Source organism: Gracilinanus agilis, chromosome 3 (assembly GCF_016433145.1).
Source record: "Gracilinanus agilis isolate LMUSP501 chromosome 3, AgileGrace, whole genome shotgun sequence".
Taxonomy (NCBI): domain Eukaryota; kingdom Metazoa; phylum Chordata; class Mammalia; order Didelphimorphia; family Didelphidae; genus Gracilinanus; species Gracilinanus agilis.
The window spans coordinates 337,575,254-337,590,559 of NC_058132.1; the positions used below are offsets into that span (position 1 = coordinate 337,575,254).

The 15,306-nt window shown below is 37.6% G+C and overlaps 1 protein-coding gene across 1 annotated transcript in view; it reads left to right on the plus strand.

The window, feature by feature from the left end:
* Positions 1–108: 108 nt before the first annotated feature.
* The window catches only part of SNX4 (sorting nexin 4), a 107,037-nt gene continuing 91,839 nt past the window's right edge, over positions 109–15,306 (plus strand). Inside the window, exon 1 of the mRNA XM_044670029.1 lies at positions 109–258. Coding sequence (XP_044525964.1) covers positions 109–258 — 150 coding nt within the window. The remainder of the gene's footprint in view (positions 259–15,306) is intronic.

Genomic DNA, 15,306 nt, shown 5'->3' on the forward strand with positions numbered 1-15,306 from the left:
TCCTTCTCCCCCCGCCCCCCCCTCAGTTGACCACGGACTCCGAGGGGCTCCGAGGCGGAGGCTGGCAGGCTGCTGCGCAGGCGCACTGGGTGAGCTGATCCCGTCGCCATGGAGCAGGGAGCGCCTGAGCTGCAGCCGGGGCCTCTGGCCGAGCCCCTGGGGGGCCTGGACCCAGACCCAGTGGCAGCAGGGGATGTAGAATCTGTCGGGATCGGAAGCGGACCAGAGGTCCGGCTCGCAGGCTCTGGGGATTTCACGGTGAGGAGCAGAGGAGAACTGGGCCAGGCTCGGGCCTGAGCTCTTTGAGGCAGCGGCGTCTGGGCTCGGCTGGGCCGGTGGGGCGGACAGGGGTTTAGGGTTGGGGGGGGGAGGCTCTAGGAGGGGCCGAAGATCAGGCAGGGGTTTCTGAGGCAGGAGCCCGGCGGACGGAGGAGGCTCCTGGGAGAAGACGTGTGTGAGTGTGGGTGCCTCCGACTTGTGAGTGTGTGCTTGGTGTCAGTACCAGTCTGAGAGTATGACTGTGAATGGGTGTGACCCTGTGTGTCTCTGAGAGTGTCAATGGGTGTGCCAGAGTCTGTGATTGTTGATGTGTAAGGGCAAGTGTTTGTGTGGTTGCAAATGTGTATCCCTGTGAATTTATGAATGTGCAAATGTGTGACCCTTTGTGTATGTATGAGTGTGTCAGTGTGTAATTGTGATTGGGTGTGTCCCCGTGAGTGGGAATGTGTGAGTGTGAATGTCAGTGTGTCAGTTTGTGTGTGATTGTGAATATCAATGTGTGGCCTTATGAGTGAATCTGTCCGTGTGTTTCCGTTGGAGTACAAGTATGTGAATTTCAAGGTGTGAATGTGTCATTCTGAGTGTATGTACCTGTGCCCCTTATGAGTATGTCAGTGTGTATATTGTTCCTGTGAGATAGAATATGTAAGTATGAGTGGGAATGGTTTGATGTCTGTGAGTGTGTGAACATATGGCTGAGCAGGTAGTTGTAGCAATGGATAGACTCAGGAAGACCTGAGTTCAAATCCTGCCTTAGAGGCTTTTTAAATAGGTGATGATCATCTCTGTGCTTCAATTTCCTCAACTGTAAAATAGGAATGATGATAGCATCTGCTTCTTAGGACTGTGAGAATCATATGAGATAATACTTGTAAAATGCTACATCAACATATTTGTAAATATAAATGCTGTGCAAATATTTGTAAAGTACTGTATAAATGCTAATAGTTATTATTATGGGTACAGATGTGAATGTATGGATGAAGGTGTGTGAGGGTAAGATGATAGACCACTGGACTAGGAAGTGGGGCTAAAGGGAAGAGAACAAGGAAGTAAAAGGGTTTAGGGGATGAGGATTTTAATCCACCAATAGTGTTAGGGGTTGAGGTAGGCTGTGCAGGTTAGGTTTGGGTAAAATGGAGATTTGGAGTTGGTAAGGTGTAAATTTGGGAATTTGGGGAACTCTAGTTCCAATCTATAGATCTTTGAGGATAAGGGTGGAGAGTGTAGTGGTGGGTGGGACAGACTTGATGGGTTTCAGTTAATCAAGTAGCATTTATTAAATACTTAGTATGGGCCATGCTATACTAAGTATTAGGTGCTATGCCAAAGCCCTAGGAATACAAAGAAAAATAAAATGACCACTGACCTCAGAGAGTTTAGATTCTTGGAAAGGAGGAAGGAGTATATGTATGTACGCGTACATACATATACATTTGAGTAAGGGACTCCTGGTGAGAAACCTTTACTCTTTTAGGTCATGTGATATACCTTCTCTAATAGCTTATATTTCTAGCCTGAGTTACTTGGGGCACTGAGATTGAATAACTTGTTTAGGGTCCCACTCAGACTTGATGCCTGCCATTCATCTTCCCTCATCCACATTGCTTTTTGTATTTATAAATATGTACAGAATAAATATAAGGGTTTTTTTTTAAAGGGAAGGCAGTAGCCGGGTGGCATTCATATAGATAGGGCACTTGAGGTTGATATTAAAGAAAAAGGGTTTCTAAGAGGCAGAGCTGAGGAGAGCGCATTGTAGACATAGGAGCATGCCAGTACAAAGATTAAGTGTGAAAAACAATAAGAAGTCTAGCTTTATTCCATGGAGAATAATGTTTGAATATATTTGGAAAAATAGGTGGAAAGTTCTGATGGGAGTTTAAGGCAAAAGAGGAGATCGGGGTGAGATTGGGGGTTGTACAATCAAGTGAACATGATTGGGTTGCTTTTACTTTTTATGTGGTTTCCTTCTATGCCTCAGTAAATTGATGGCCTTGAAAAGTAGGTTTTGAGATTTTTTTCCTTTTCTGCTGAACAGTGACTTGTCTGATTATTGTCCTCATTTAGTAAACTCCTTTAGCTCCTGACTTTGCAGAAGTTTTTTTTGGTCTGTCTTTTAAATTCAGCAATTCAATTAAACATTTATTAAGTGACTACTTTTGTGCAAGACACTACTAGAGACTGGAGATACAAAGACAAAAAATGAAATATAGCTCTTGCGTAAGGAGCATAAATTCCACCAGAGAAATGGAGTATGTACCTAGTTAAGCAAATACAAAGTAATTTTAGGAAGCAAAAACCAGTAATAACTGGGGTGTGGTGTGTGAGAAATCAAGAAAGGCTGGGAATGGCATGTGGCTGTGCCTAGAAAAAAGCTAGTGATTCTAGGATTTAGAAATGAGAAGAGAAGACATTTCAAGTTTAGGAGTGACAATCTGTGCAAAAGCATAAGCTGGTTCATGGCATATCCAGTTCACAGAACAGCTGGTAGGTCAATTTGTGTGTGTGAGGGATCATAGGATCATATATTTAGAGATGAGAGAAACCTCAGAGGTCTTCTTATTCAATCCCCTCATTTTATAGAAGCCCAGAGGGAGATGTCAAGTGACTTGCCTAAGGTCATGCATTTGTTAGGTGGCAGAGCTGGGACCCAAATTTGGGTTGTTTGACTCCAGAAGCTTTTGGGTACTCTTTCCACTTGTACCACATTAATTCAGGAAAGGTCGATGAATGCTAGATTGATAGTAGTCACTTTAAAAACAAAACAAAACACTTGCCACCTAGCTTTTTTTTTGTGGTTTGAAAATTTTAATTTAATTAATTAATTAAGAATATTTTCCTATGGTTACGTGATTCATGTTCTTTCCCTCCTCACCTCCCATCCCCTTCCCATAGCCAACAAGCAGTTCCACTGGATTTTCCATGTATCATTGATCAAGACCTATTTCCATATTATTAATATTTGCATTAGGGTGATTGCTTAGACTCTACATCCCTAATCATATCCCCATCGACAGCATGTGATCAAACAGTTGTTTTTCTTCTGTTTCTACTCCCTGTTCTTTCTCTGGATGTGGATAGCTTTTTTCTCATAAGTCCCTCAGAATTATCCTGAGTCATTGCATTGCTGCTAGTAGAGAAGTCCGTTACAATCGATTGTGCCACAGTGTATCCATCTATGTACAACATTCTCCTAGTTCTGCTCCTTTCACTCTGCATCAATTCCTGGAGGTCATTCCAGTTCACATGGAATTCCTCCAGTTCATTATTCCTTTCAGCACAATAGTATTCCGTCACCAACAGATACCACAATTTGTTCAGCCATTCCCCAATCAAAGGGCATCCCCTCATTTTCCAATTTTTTGCCACCACAAAGAGCTTATCACCTATCTTTGAATCAATACTAAGTATTGGTTTCCAGGCAGAAGAGCAGTAAAGGCTAGTCATTGGGGGTTAAATGGAACCCAAGACCTCCATCTCTAGGCCTGGCTCTCAATCCATTGAGCCACTTAGGCACCCCAACAGTCATTTGTTCTTGTAAACTTTGATTTAAAAAATACGTGTTTTAAATAAATGAGTTCAAAACCCACTGAAATTCTTCAATTAGAAGATTTGTAAGTAGGGTGGAAAAGTTTCTGGGTTAGTTTTTAATATGAGAGTTTTTATAGATGACATGATTTTCAGTATCCCAAAGATGAGAGGAGACATGTATGTGGTAGAAGGGGGTGATCAACATTATCAAATGTTACAGAGAGATCATACTATTATATACACAAAAAGTATAAGAACTGAGAAAAGGCCACCACCATCAGTGACAATTTAAAAAATTGTTGGTAACTTTGAAGAGTGTTTCTTGGGTAAACAAGTCAGAGATAACAAAGAGGTTGAGAACTTGGGAAACTGGGAAGGATGCTGGTACCTTCAATGGAACATAGGGAAATTTGGAAGAGGAGTGAGTGGGGAACAGAAGATAATATAATTCATCCATCCCTGCTCTTCTTGTGCTTTTCATTCTTTCCATCTGAAAAAATAAAAAGTTAGGTGTGGGGAGTCCTTACTGGCTACTTGCTCCAGAGATCTTGACTGTTAATGGATAATCTGGGCACACCATCAGGTGATCTAGGGAATAAATAGTATGTGGGAATGCTAGGAGGAAGATAGGAGATTTTTTTCTAGACAGCTAATGCCATCCTGGTATAACCATCCTGAGCAGAAGAGAAGCACCCCACTTCATCCCCAATAGCATGAAGGAAGGGGATAAGTGAGGAATGTTTTAAGTTAAAGGGCAAAACGGGGCATATGATTTTATTAAGAAACAAGGAGAAGGGGGCATTATGACCCATTTTCCCACTCTCCAACAAGTTGATTATACTTGCTAGTCCAGTCCCCCTCCCCCCAAGAACCCATCTTGGAGACCATTAGACTACTTTTCCTCTTTTATCTTGTTTTGAACCCTGCTGCTTTTTTCCACAGTCACTGTGTTTGCTTGAAATCCATGTAATCTGCTGATGTGGAATTTTTCATTCTTCTGTAGTAAGCTGATTAAAAAAAAATCAGAATTGGTTACAGATGTTCTAATCTTGAATTTAAGAGATTGTTTTCAAATATACAGATAAAACTGTTAGGATAGTGTCTGCTAACCAGGGAAATTTGTGTATTAGGATGACTGATTATATATTGAGGATAAGTAAATATTATTTAGAGGTTAAAATAAATGTTAAATGTTTAGGAAAACCGTTGGGTAGGAGATCTTTCAGGTTTCTTTGTTTTGCTGTGATGTTTCTTAATGTAAAACTTATTGGTACTATTTTTGGACACAAGACACTTCCTAAAAAATATATAAACAAACTTTCCAGGATACATTGTCCCTTCAAGTTTGATTTTTAATTTTGCATCTAAATTATACATTTTATTGATTCCTTTAAAAATATATACATACTACTTATTTTCTCTATTGAACCATTCCTTGTAACAAAGAAACAGTTCAGCAAAACTAGAGTATTCAGCAGTTCTCTACCCTATACCCAGACTCCTCTACTTCTTTACTAAGACAAATTGACCATTTCATTTTTTAAAATTTAGTGATAATTTTTGTTTTTATAAACATCACATTGATTTTTTTCTTTGCTTTTCTTTTTAAAAAAACCCTTACCTTCCATCTGAGAATCAATACTGTGTATTGGTTCCAAGTCAGAAGAGCAATAAGGGGTAGGCAATGGGGATTAAGTGACTTGCCCAGGGTTACACAGCTAGGAAGTATCTGAGGCCAGTTTGAACCCAGGATCTCTCTTCTCTAGGCCTGCCTCTCAGTCCACTGTCACCTAGCTGTCCCCCACATTCATTTTCTAATATATCTCTTGTTTTCCTGCCTCCTCATAGAATAAGTGAGCCTGGAACACAATCAGTATTTATTTTATTTATGTTGTTGCTGTCATTGTATATATTCTTTGAGCTCTACTTTTTTCTCCACTGCATCATTTCATACACGTTTTTCCTGGTTGCTCTTCATTCTTTACATTTGTCTGTAAGCCGACCATCAAATCTAGGTCAATAGATAAGTGAGTGGAAAGGTTTCAGGGATGTTGTAAACTTCTATAGGAAAACAATTACATTTTTACTTCATCATAATTGATTTCCTTTGTAATCCTATGTATTTTATACATTTAAAACCATCATGCTGAGATAGGCTTCATAGGTTTTACTAGACTGCAAAAGGGGTTCATGACACAAAAAAGGTTAAGATTCCCTGATAATCTAATGACAAATGGGAAAGAAGCATGTCTTCCTTTTGCATTTCTTAAAAACTCTTTGTTTTGTAAGCTGGTTTCTTAAAATTAAAAAAAATTAGTTTCCATTTGTATGCCATTGTATATGTTTTTGTCTTTAAGTTATTTAGACTTTAGTTTATAATCTTCCAGAGAGCAGGAACCATGTATTTGAGTTTCCCTTGACTTTTGCATGCTGTCATATATCTCGTATTTAGGAAATAATTGATGTTTTGCACATTTTAAAAGTATTTTTACAATTTTAGTTAATTATATAATTGCAAGATTTGCATATAAATTTGTTTTAGCAAGGTCTTAAAATGAACATTTTTTTGACTTGAAATTTTTCTCAGTTGCTTTCCAGAGCTTTGAAGGCAGCTAGGTGGCACAATGGATAGAGCACTAGGCCTAGTAATGGGAAGAGCTGAGTTCAAATGTGGCCTCAGACATTTATTAGCTATGTGGCCCTGAACAAGTTACTTAACCTTCTTTTGCATTAGTTTCTTCAGCTATTAAGTGGGGATAATAATATACCTATCTCCAAAGGTTATGGTGAAGACTAAATGAAATAATATTTGTAAAAGGCTTTGCAAACCCTAAAGTGCTACATAAATGTTAGCTATTATTATTATTATTATTATTATTATCATTATTACCTATATACAAGGTATTCCAGAAGTCTTAGGACTTTTGGGACACTGTGGAGTGGCACTTTATTTGAATATATTTTAAAGTTCATAGATCACAATAGGCTAGAGATTATGAATTCTTATTATATAGTATTTGAGATGATGATATTCACATAATATTTTAAGTACACAAAATTCCTACTCCAATGCCTCAGCATGGTATGGGAATGACCCTGAGTTCTTGAAGGCCATGCCAGTGGAGCACAAGTTCAGGTAGGTTTCACTAACCTAGAAGAGCATCAGTTGTGGGTCTAGTGAAAAAGTTTGTCACCAGAGGACTAATCTAGCAAATTTAGGAGATTTTTATCATCTGAAGATTGGTTACTAGTGAGTTGCTGAGGAGAAATTAATGAGGTCTTTTGCTGAGGTATGTGCCATATCTGAAATTTTGTGATTGTTAGCAGAGAAAATGCCCAAATTGATGAGATTATGGGTCTTGATTCCTCATTTATTAAATGAAAGGATAGCATTTGATAAATCTTAAGGGTGTTTCCAACTGTAAATATATATACTTTATGTTCTTTTGTAATTATAGGATTTGAGAAAGTAATTCTCTATAGTTTTACTTATTCTTTCATCTGTTTACTTGTTTATATTTTTTCAATTGGGAAAAATCCTCCTCTCCCTCCTAGTCTACTCTTCCCCACCCCAGTTGAGAACTAAAGAAAAACAAACTCCATTACAAACATGTAGCTAATTAAAACAAATTTCCCCCTTGAACATGCCTAAAAAAGAATCCATCTCATTTTGCACTCTCAGGCTTTACCTTTCAGTCAGGAGGTGTACCTCATGCTTTAGCTTTTAGTCTTCTGGAAGCAAGGTTGGTTATTATGCTTATAAAAGTTGCTTTTACCCACATTGTTGTTTTTGCATAAATTGTCTTCTCCTTCTGTTGACTTCACTCTCTTTTTCAGTTCATACCAGTCTTTCCAAATTTCTCTGAAACCATTCCCTTCAATAGTATTCCATCACATTTATATATCAAGCTTTTTTATCCATTCCCCATTTGATGGGTACTATAAGGATGATACTAGAAATTAGTTATTATTTTAGATAGACTTTAGTTTTTTGTAAAACATAACTTAAATTGGGTTTTATAACTGTATTTTATTGTTTCAGAAGTTTTTCAAAAGTTTGCATTTTGTATTTTGCAATTACAAAGTTAAAGGAAGCAATATTATTAGATCTTGCTCTGGGTATCCCTAATTATTCAAAGCCATTCTCACTCTGTGTCCACAAGCGAAAGGGAATAGCTTCAGGATTTTTGATGCAGAGCTTAGGACCAAATCAATGTCCTATTGCATATTATCCCAGTCAGCTAGATCCCATAGCCACAGGAATAAGCTCCATGCTTAAGAGGGGTGGCAGCAAATGCATTGCTTGTTACCAAATCTGCAGATTTTGTGTTGGGTGGCCCACCTCAGTTTATTGTTCACATGAAGTCGAGGCACTTCTGCAAAAATTCAGAACACAGGCATTTCAGATCAACCCCTGGCTAAATATGACATAGTGCTTTTGGGGAATGAACATATAACACTAAAGAGGTACAACACCTTAAATCCAGCTACATTATTACCCAATTTACCAACACAGGGGGAACCATTGCATGATTGTGAAACTATAGTGCAATTAATAGAAAGACCTAGAGAAAAAACCTGTCAGACACACCTCTTGACAACTATAAGAGGTGTTAGTAAGATGATAATTGGTCTTGTAAATGAGGTTGGTTCAATTCAAGCCTGTTGCTGGTGAATCCTCCCTGGCACAGAGAGCAAGATGGCTACTCCCTGTCCTGAGAATCTTGAATACACAATCTGACTCTAGCTTTCAAACAATAACAAGTTTATTATAAATGATTATTTGGATTAGGTAAGGATGGAGGGCTAGGAAAAAGTCACTATCACTAATAATTAACTACCTTTCCCAGAATCCCACTGATCCTCATGGATCTCTTCTGTGTCCAGCAGAGTTGGACCAATACTGACCGCCTCTCTACCTAAATTCCCACCATCCTATCTAGCTACTTAGGCTAAGCCCATACAAATATAGTCTTTGATAAAAACCAGAGATAGCTGTTGAATCAGGAGCTGGTGCCAGGAGTGACCTAGTCACCCAGGTGTTGTTAAAGCCCACCAAGGTAACTCAGAATTCCAGGTCACTGTCATTGATAGGTTCTCTTGAGAGGTCACTGGATGTCACTTCAATGTCTGGGATCACAGAGGAATAACAGGAACCAAAGTAGATGATTTGGTAGGTTTCCCACAGAATCAGGAGAGAGCTTAGTTCAGGAGCTGTTTACTTCTCCACAGTTCCCCACTCTCTCCCAAATGACTGTTAACTCCCTCAGACTCCTTCCCCAGGATTCTGAGATCTCCTGCTGTACTTCCTGGTTTCTTCCATTCCATCAAACTTCCGTCTCTCCACTCTAGTCCATTACCTTTTTCCCAAATTCCTCCCTATTACAACCCTGACCTAATCTTATTCACATGTGGATCATCATATATGCAGAATGGAATGAAATTTACAGGTGCTGTGGTAGTAAGTGAATTTGAAACCCTATGCTTTGCTTCACTACTTAGGAACCTAAGTGCTCAGGGAACAGAAATAATTGCTTTAAAATATGCATATGAGCTTGCAAAAGACAAACGTGCAAATATTTTCATTGATTCCAAGTATGCATTTGAAATTTGCCATGCGGTAGGTTCTCTCTGGCTTCAGAGAGGATTTTTAACATCTAGTGGAAAAAGAATCACTCATGCAGAAATAATTTGAGAATTACTGTCATCTGTCCAACTACCAAAGGAGTTGGCAGTGATTCACTGTAAAGGGCATTCTTTAGGACAAGGCTTAATCGCCAGAGGAAATCGTAAGGTGGATATGGCTGAATGATATGCTGCACAAAATGCTCTAGCTTGCATTATGAATCTCTCTGTGAGAGGTACCACAGATTTAGAAAAAGCATACAACAAAGAAGTTCAAAAGTGGGAGCAGATTTTTGGAGCTAGAAAAGAAAATGGGATTTGGATAATGTCAATGGGAAAACCAATTCTTCCAAAAGCATTTTACTCTTAAATCTGCCAAGAAATACACAAAAAGGGTCATTTTGGGACACACGTATTAATTGATACTGTTAAAAGAACTTGGATAGCTCTGGAAGTTAGCACCGTGGCAAATAAAATCTGCTTAGCTTGTTCTGTGTGTGCACAATTTAGTTAAAGCATATTTAAGCAAAAGGCTTTTTGGTGGTCATCCACTAGCTCACACACCATGTGAGCACTTGCAAATAGATTATATTAACATGCCCAAATCAGGACAATTTAAATTTTGTCTAGTGATAGTGGACCAACTAACTAGATAGCCAGAAGCTTTTCCATCTAGCAAAAACACATCAAGCTTTGTAGCCAAAATCTTGTTGAAAGAAATCATTCCAAGATTTGGTATACCACTGAGACTAGATTCTGACAATTTACAGATTTGGTTCTAAAACAAGTTTATGAGAATCTGGGTATCACTTCAAATTTTCATGTCTCTTATCACCCTTATAGTTCTGGTCAGGTGGAGAGACTAAACAGAGAAATAAAAAGTATGATGGGGAAATTATGCATGTAAACTCATTTGAAGTGGCCAGAAATTTTGCCTTTAGTGCTTTTCTATCTGTGCACTAGACCAAGACAAGATGTGCATATCTCACCATATGAAATATTATTTGGAGATTCACCATTGCAGGCAAAAAGTTTTAAGATGGCTTATGTGTCTATACTTGGAGGAGATCTTACACTTGCTAAATAAATCACAGAGTTACAAAAGAGGGTTAGAGGATTATAAGAAATGGGAATTTTAACTCAAGGGGGTCCATTAGATTATGCACTCCATACAATAAAACTTGGAGATTCAATTTATATAAAAAATTTTAATAGAACTAGAGCAACACAACCATTATGGGTAGAGACTTTTTTTTTTTTTAAACCCTTACCTTCCATCTTGAAGTCAATACTGTGTATTGGCTCCAAGGCAGAAGAGTAGGCAATGGGGATCAAGTGACTTGCCCAGGGTCACACAGCTGGGAAGTGTCTGAGGCCACATTTGAACCTAGGACCTCCCGTCTCTAGGCTTGGCTCTCAATCCACTGAGCTACCCAGCTGTCCCCATAGGGACTTTCCATGTTATTTTGACAACACCTTCAGCTGTTCATGTATTAGAGAAAGAATCATGACTACATTGCTTGCATGTGAAAAAAGCAACAGCAACAGAAAAAAATTACATCAGATAACATGGCTGTAGGCAAAAAGGCATCAGAAGAAGAAATTATTCAAGAAGAAGAATAATAATTTGGAGACAGATCAAGATCGAGACAAAGGAGAAGATGATATAGAAGAAACAGAAGATGACAGCAAAAAGGACACTTGAACTGTAACAAAGACATTGCAGAAAAAATTCAACACAGAGAAGAGGAACACAGATTGATTATGGACACGAACTATAAAATTTTTGCTCCATTCTAACATTACACTGTCATTATAGTTGCAAACAAACACTTCATAGTAAGAGCACGAAGATAGTAGCAGAGGAGGTGACTTTGAAGATTTGGTAAGTATTCACTACAAAATAACATACATATAAGAAACATTTCTTACAAACTCTGCAAAATCGTAACCAGGTGATCAGTATTCATAGAAATAAATAAATACTGGTAAATCACCTTGGGAAGATAATAATAATTATACACGTTAAATTAATAATATTTTATCTCACAGAAATACTTTATGTATTCCTAGGAGATAACATCAAGAAAACATACATATCTTTCAAAAGAAAATCTTTAATGTTTTCTTAGACTATCTTAAAGGGGGAAGTTTATTTTTCTCCTGCAACATGTAAATAGTTTGCATATAACATATACATAGGTATAGAAATTGTACAGATCTGTATATTTCTATAGATGTATATATGCTTAAATTGTTGTAAAGTTTTGATTATATTAGTAAAGCAAGTTGATTTTGAGTTTTAATGTAGTTTTGGTTTTCTGTATTAGCAACAGGATAAGGTCTTAGCATAGTAAAGAGTTTCATTTGAATTGTTCATATAGGATTTGTAAAATGCATTTTGCAGAAGTTTTGCATAGTTATTGTTTTAGATAGACTTTAGTTTTTGTAAAACATAAGTTAAATTGGGTTTTGTAACTACCTTATTGTTTCAGAAGTTTTTCAAAAGTTTGTATTTCGCATTTTGCATTTCTGTAATTGTATGTTTTGCCCTTACATTTGTGCAAGAATGTTTTCATTGATTATTTGTTTTCATTGGAATTTTCTTTTCTTTGATTTATATCCCTACTTCAGGTTAGCATAGATAAGGTGTAGCAATAAGAATAGGATAAGATAAGCATAAGATTAAGACTTTTTTGGGGAAAATAATAATAATGTTAGGTATAGCTTTAGAATTACATAGAACAGCGAGCATATGGAGAGATTTTTTTTTTATCTCTCCATATGCTTGAAGTAGGGAAATTATGAAGATGATTTTAGAAATTAGATCTTGTTATATTAGGTTAGAGATAAGAAGTAGAGAAGCTGACTTGAGAAAGAATTGGAGTTTCAAACCTAGCTGATAAAGAGGGTCAGTTTCAAGTCTAATGATTTTTCTGTGACAGTTACTCTCTCTGGGAGTGCCAGTTGGTTTCTGGCAGTTGGCTGAGTCACTGACAGATTCTCTCTCCTGTCTGAGGTAAAAGAAAAGGAGAGAAAGACCTGAAGGAGTTAAGTGTTTTTCTTTCCCAACTTGGGAAACTCTAGTGACTATCTATTGTTGTTTTTATAGATTGTTTAACTCTGAGAAGGCTAAAGAAAGACCTGGTCTTTGGTTTGGACTCTGAGTCTGCTAAGGCTCAGAGTGCTGACTTGATTCTTGTTGAGACTCAACCAACTAGCCTTTGTTATTTTTTTAACCTGAAGGTGAAGGTTAAGAATTATAAGGATAACAGTTGTAGTTTATTTAGAATAGTTAAAATTTGGGTTAGTCAGATCAGGAAGGATTAGTGTAGCCTGTGAAAACAGGACAAGTGGTTCCTTGTGGAACCGGGGAGTTTTATTTGGGTGGAGTTAGAACCCCATAGAGTTAGAAATACTTTTTTATCCTTATATTTTCAATAAATAGTTTATTTTTTGCCTTTTATTTTTACAGTACCCCCTTAAAAGTCTCATTCTATTCTTCAGAAATATAAATATTTTTATACATTCTTTTTAAAATTAAGTTTATTTAATTAATTTAGAATAGTTTTCCATGGTTACATGATTCATGTTCTTTTCCTCCCCTCCTCCCAGGTCCCTCCAACAGCCAATGAACAGTTCCACTGGGTTTTACATGTATCATTGATCAAGAACTATTTCCATATTATTAATATTTGTTTTTTTTGTGGGGGAAATTTTATTTAATTAATTTAGAATATTTTTCCATGGTTATAAGATTCATGTTCTTTCCCTCTTTCCTACTCCCTCCCATAGATGATGCACGATTCCACTGGGTTTTACATGTGTCTTTGATCAAGACCTATTTCCATATTGTTGATATTTGCACTAGTGTGATCATTTAGAGTCTATATCCCCAATCATATCCCTATTGACCCATGTGATCAAGCAGTTGTTTTTCTTCTGTGTTTCTACTCCCACAAATCTTTCTCTGGATGTGGATAGCATTCTTTTTCATAAGTCCCTCAGAATTGTCCAGGATCATTGCATTGTTGTTAGTAGAGAAGTCCATTACATTCGATTGTGCCACAGTGTATCCGTCTCTGTGTACAATGTTCTCCTGGTTCTGCTCCTTTTACTCTGCATCAATTCCTGGAGGTCATTCCAGTTGGATTTCCTCCAGTTCATTATTCTTTTTAGCTCAATAGTATTTCATCTACAGATATCACAATTTGTTCAGCCATTCCCCAATTGAAGGACATCCCCTTATTTTCGAATTTTTTGCCACCACAAAGAGTGTGGCTATAAATATTTTTGTACAGGTCTTTTTCTTTATTATCTCTTTGGGGTATATAAACCCAGCAGTGGTATGGCTGGAAGGGCAGGCAGTCTTTTAAAGCCCTTTGGGCATACTTCCAAATTGCCTTCCAGAATGATTGGATCAATTCACAACTCCACCAGCAGTGCATTAGTGTCCCAATTTTGCCACATCCCCTCCAACATTTATTACTTTCCTTTGCTGACATATTAGCCAGTTTGCTAGTTGTGAGGTGGTACTTGTAATGTCAGTGGGTTTTGGGGATGGGATTAGATGTTTAATTAGGCCAGTATCAGAAGATTAAACTGTTTGGGAAGGTCAACAGAACCAGTGTCAGTAGGTTGACAGTGGGTTGACAGGCTAACATACCCCATGCAGGCAGAGGTATCAAACACAGACCAATATATAAAAGGGATGTTTTAGTTTATTATAACAACGGAAGGTGAAAAGGGGATTTGGACAATCCTAAGCTAATAACAACTACCTAAACCTCCCTCTCAATTCTATATGTCTTGTCATCGAGAGCCTTCACAGAAATTGAGCTACTCTGATCCTTAACTATCTGTCTGAAGATCCGGTCCCTAATGTAGATAAACCTACACTAATCCCAAACCCCACTTTTGATGGTAATAGAAGTAGTTAGCTTTGGCAATTAGTCAGGACAGGCCCCAGGAAGAGGTTCTGGATCCAGAAGGATCTCAAACCTAATTCTTACAGACAGATGGCCCAGATGGTTCAGGATCACAATAGGAATCTCTGTAGATGTATCAATCAGCAGGGAAACAGGAAGATGAGAAAGACAAGGTTAAAACAGCCAAAGGAAAGTAGCCAGCCGTTTCAGGTCAAACCCAGAGAAAAGACTCAGCTCCAAACCCAGTAACTGGCTCCCCTCTTCCACTCTCACATTCTAGAATCTTTCCTCTGTATCTGCATCTCCTCTGCAGATCCTGCTCATATGCTCAAATCCTCTCCTTCCTTATAACATACCTCAGAGTTGTTTTGATTTGCATTTCTCTGATTATAAGAGATTTAGAACACTTTTTTATGTGCTTATTGATAGTTTTGATTTCTTTATCTGAAAATTGCCTCTTCATGTCCCTTGCCCCTTTATCAACTGGGGAATGGCTTGATTTTTTTATGCAATTGATTTAGCTCCTTATAAATTTGAGTAATTAGACCTTTGTCAGAGGTTTTTGTTATAAAGATTTTTCCCTCAATTTGTTGCTCCCCTTCTAATTTTGGTTGCATTGGTTTTGTTTGTACAAAACCTTTTTAATTTAATGTAATCAAAATTATTCAAAAAAATAAAAATTATTGTTAACCACTCTCTCTATCCCCTCCCTTATTTAAATAGATGTCTATTTGTATACCCTAATTCAGTGAGATGATTTTTCTCTCCCTTTACTCTCCCTTCCTTCTCCAGTGTATTCCTCTTTCTCTTTCCTTTATTCTATTAAGATCATCGAGACATAACAGAACCACTCCTGAACTTTGTTCACATTAGACCATTAGACAGCCTCTATGAACTCTTGATGATGATAGGGTTTAAAGGGAATATAAATCATCTCCCC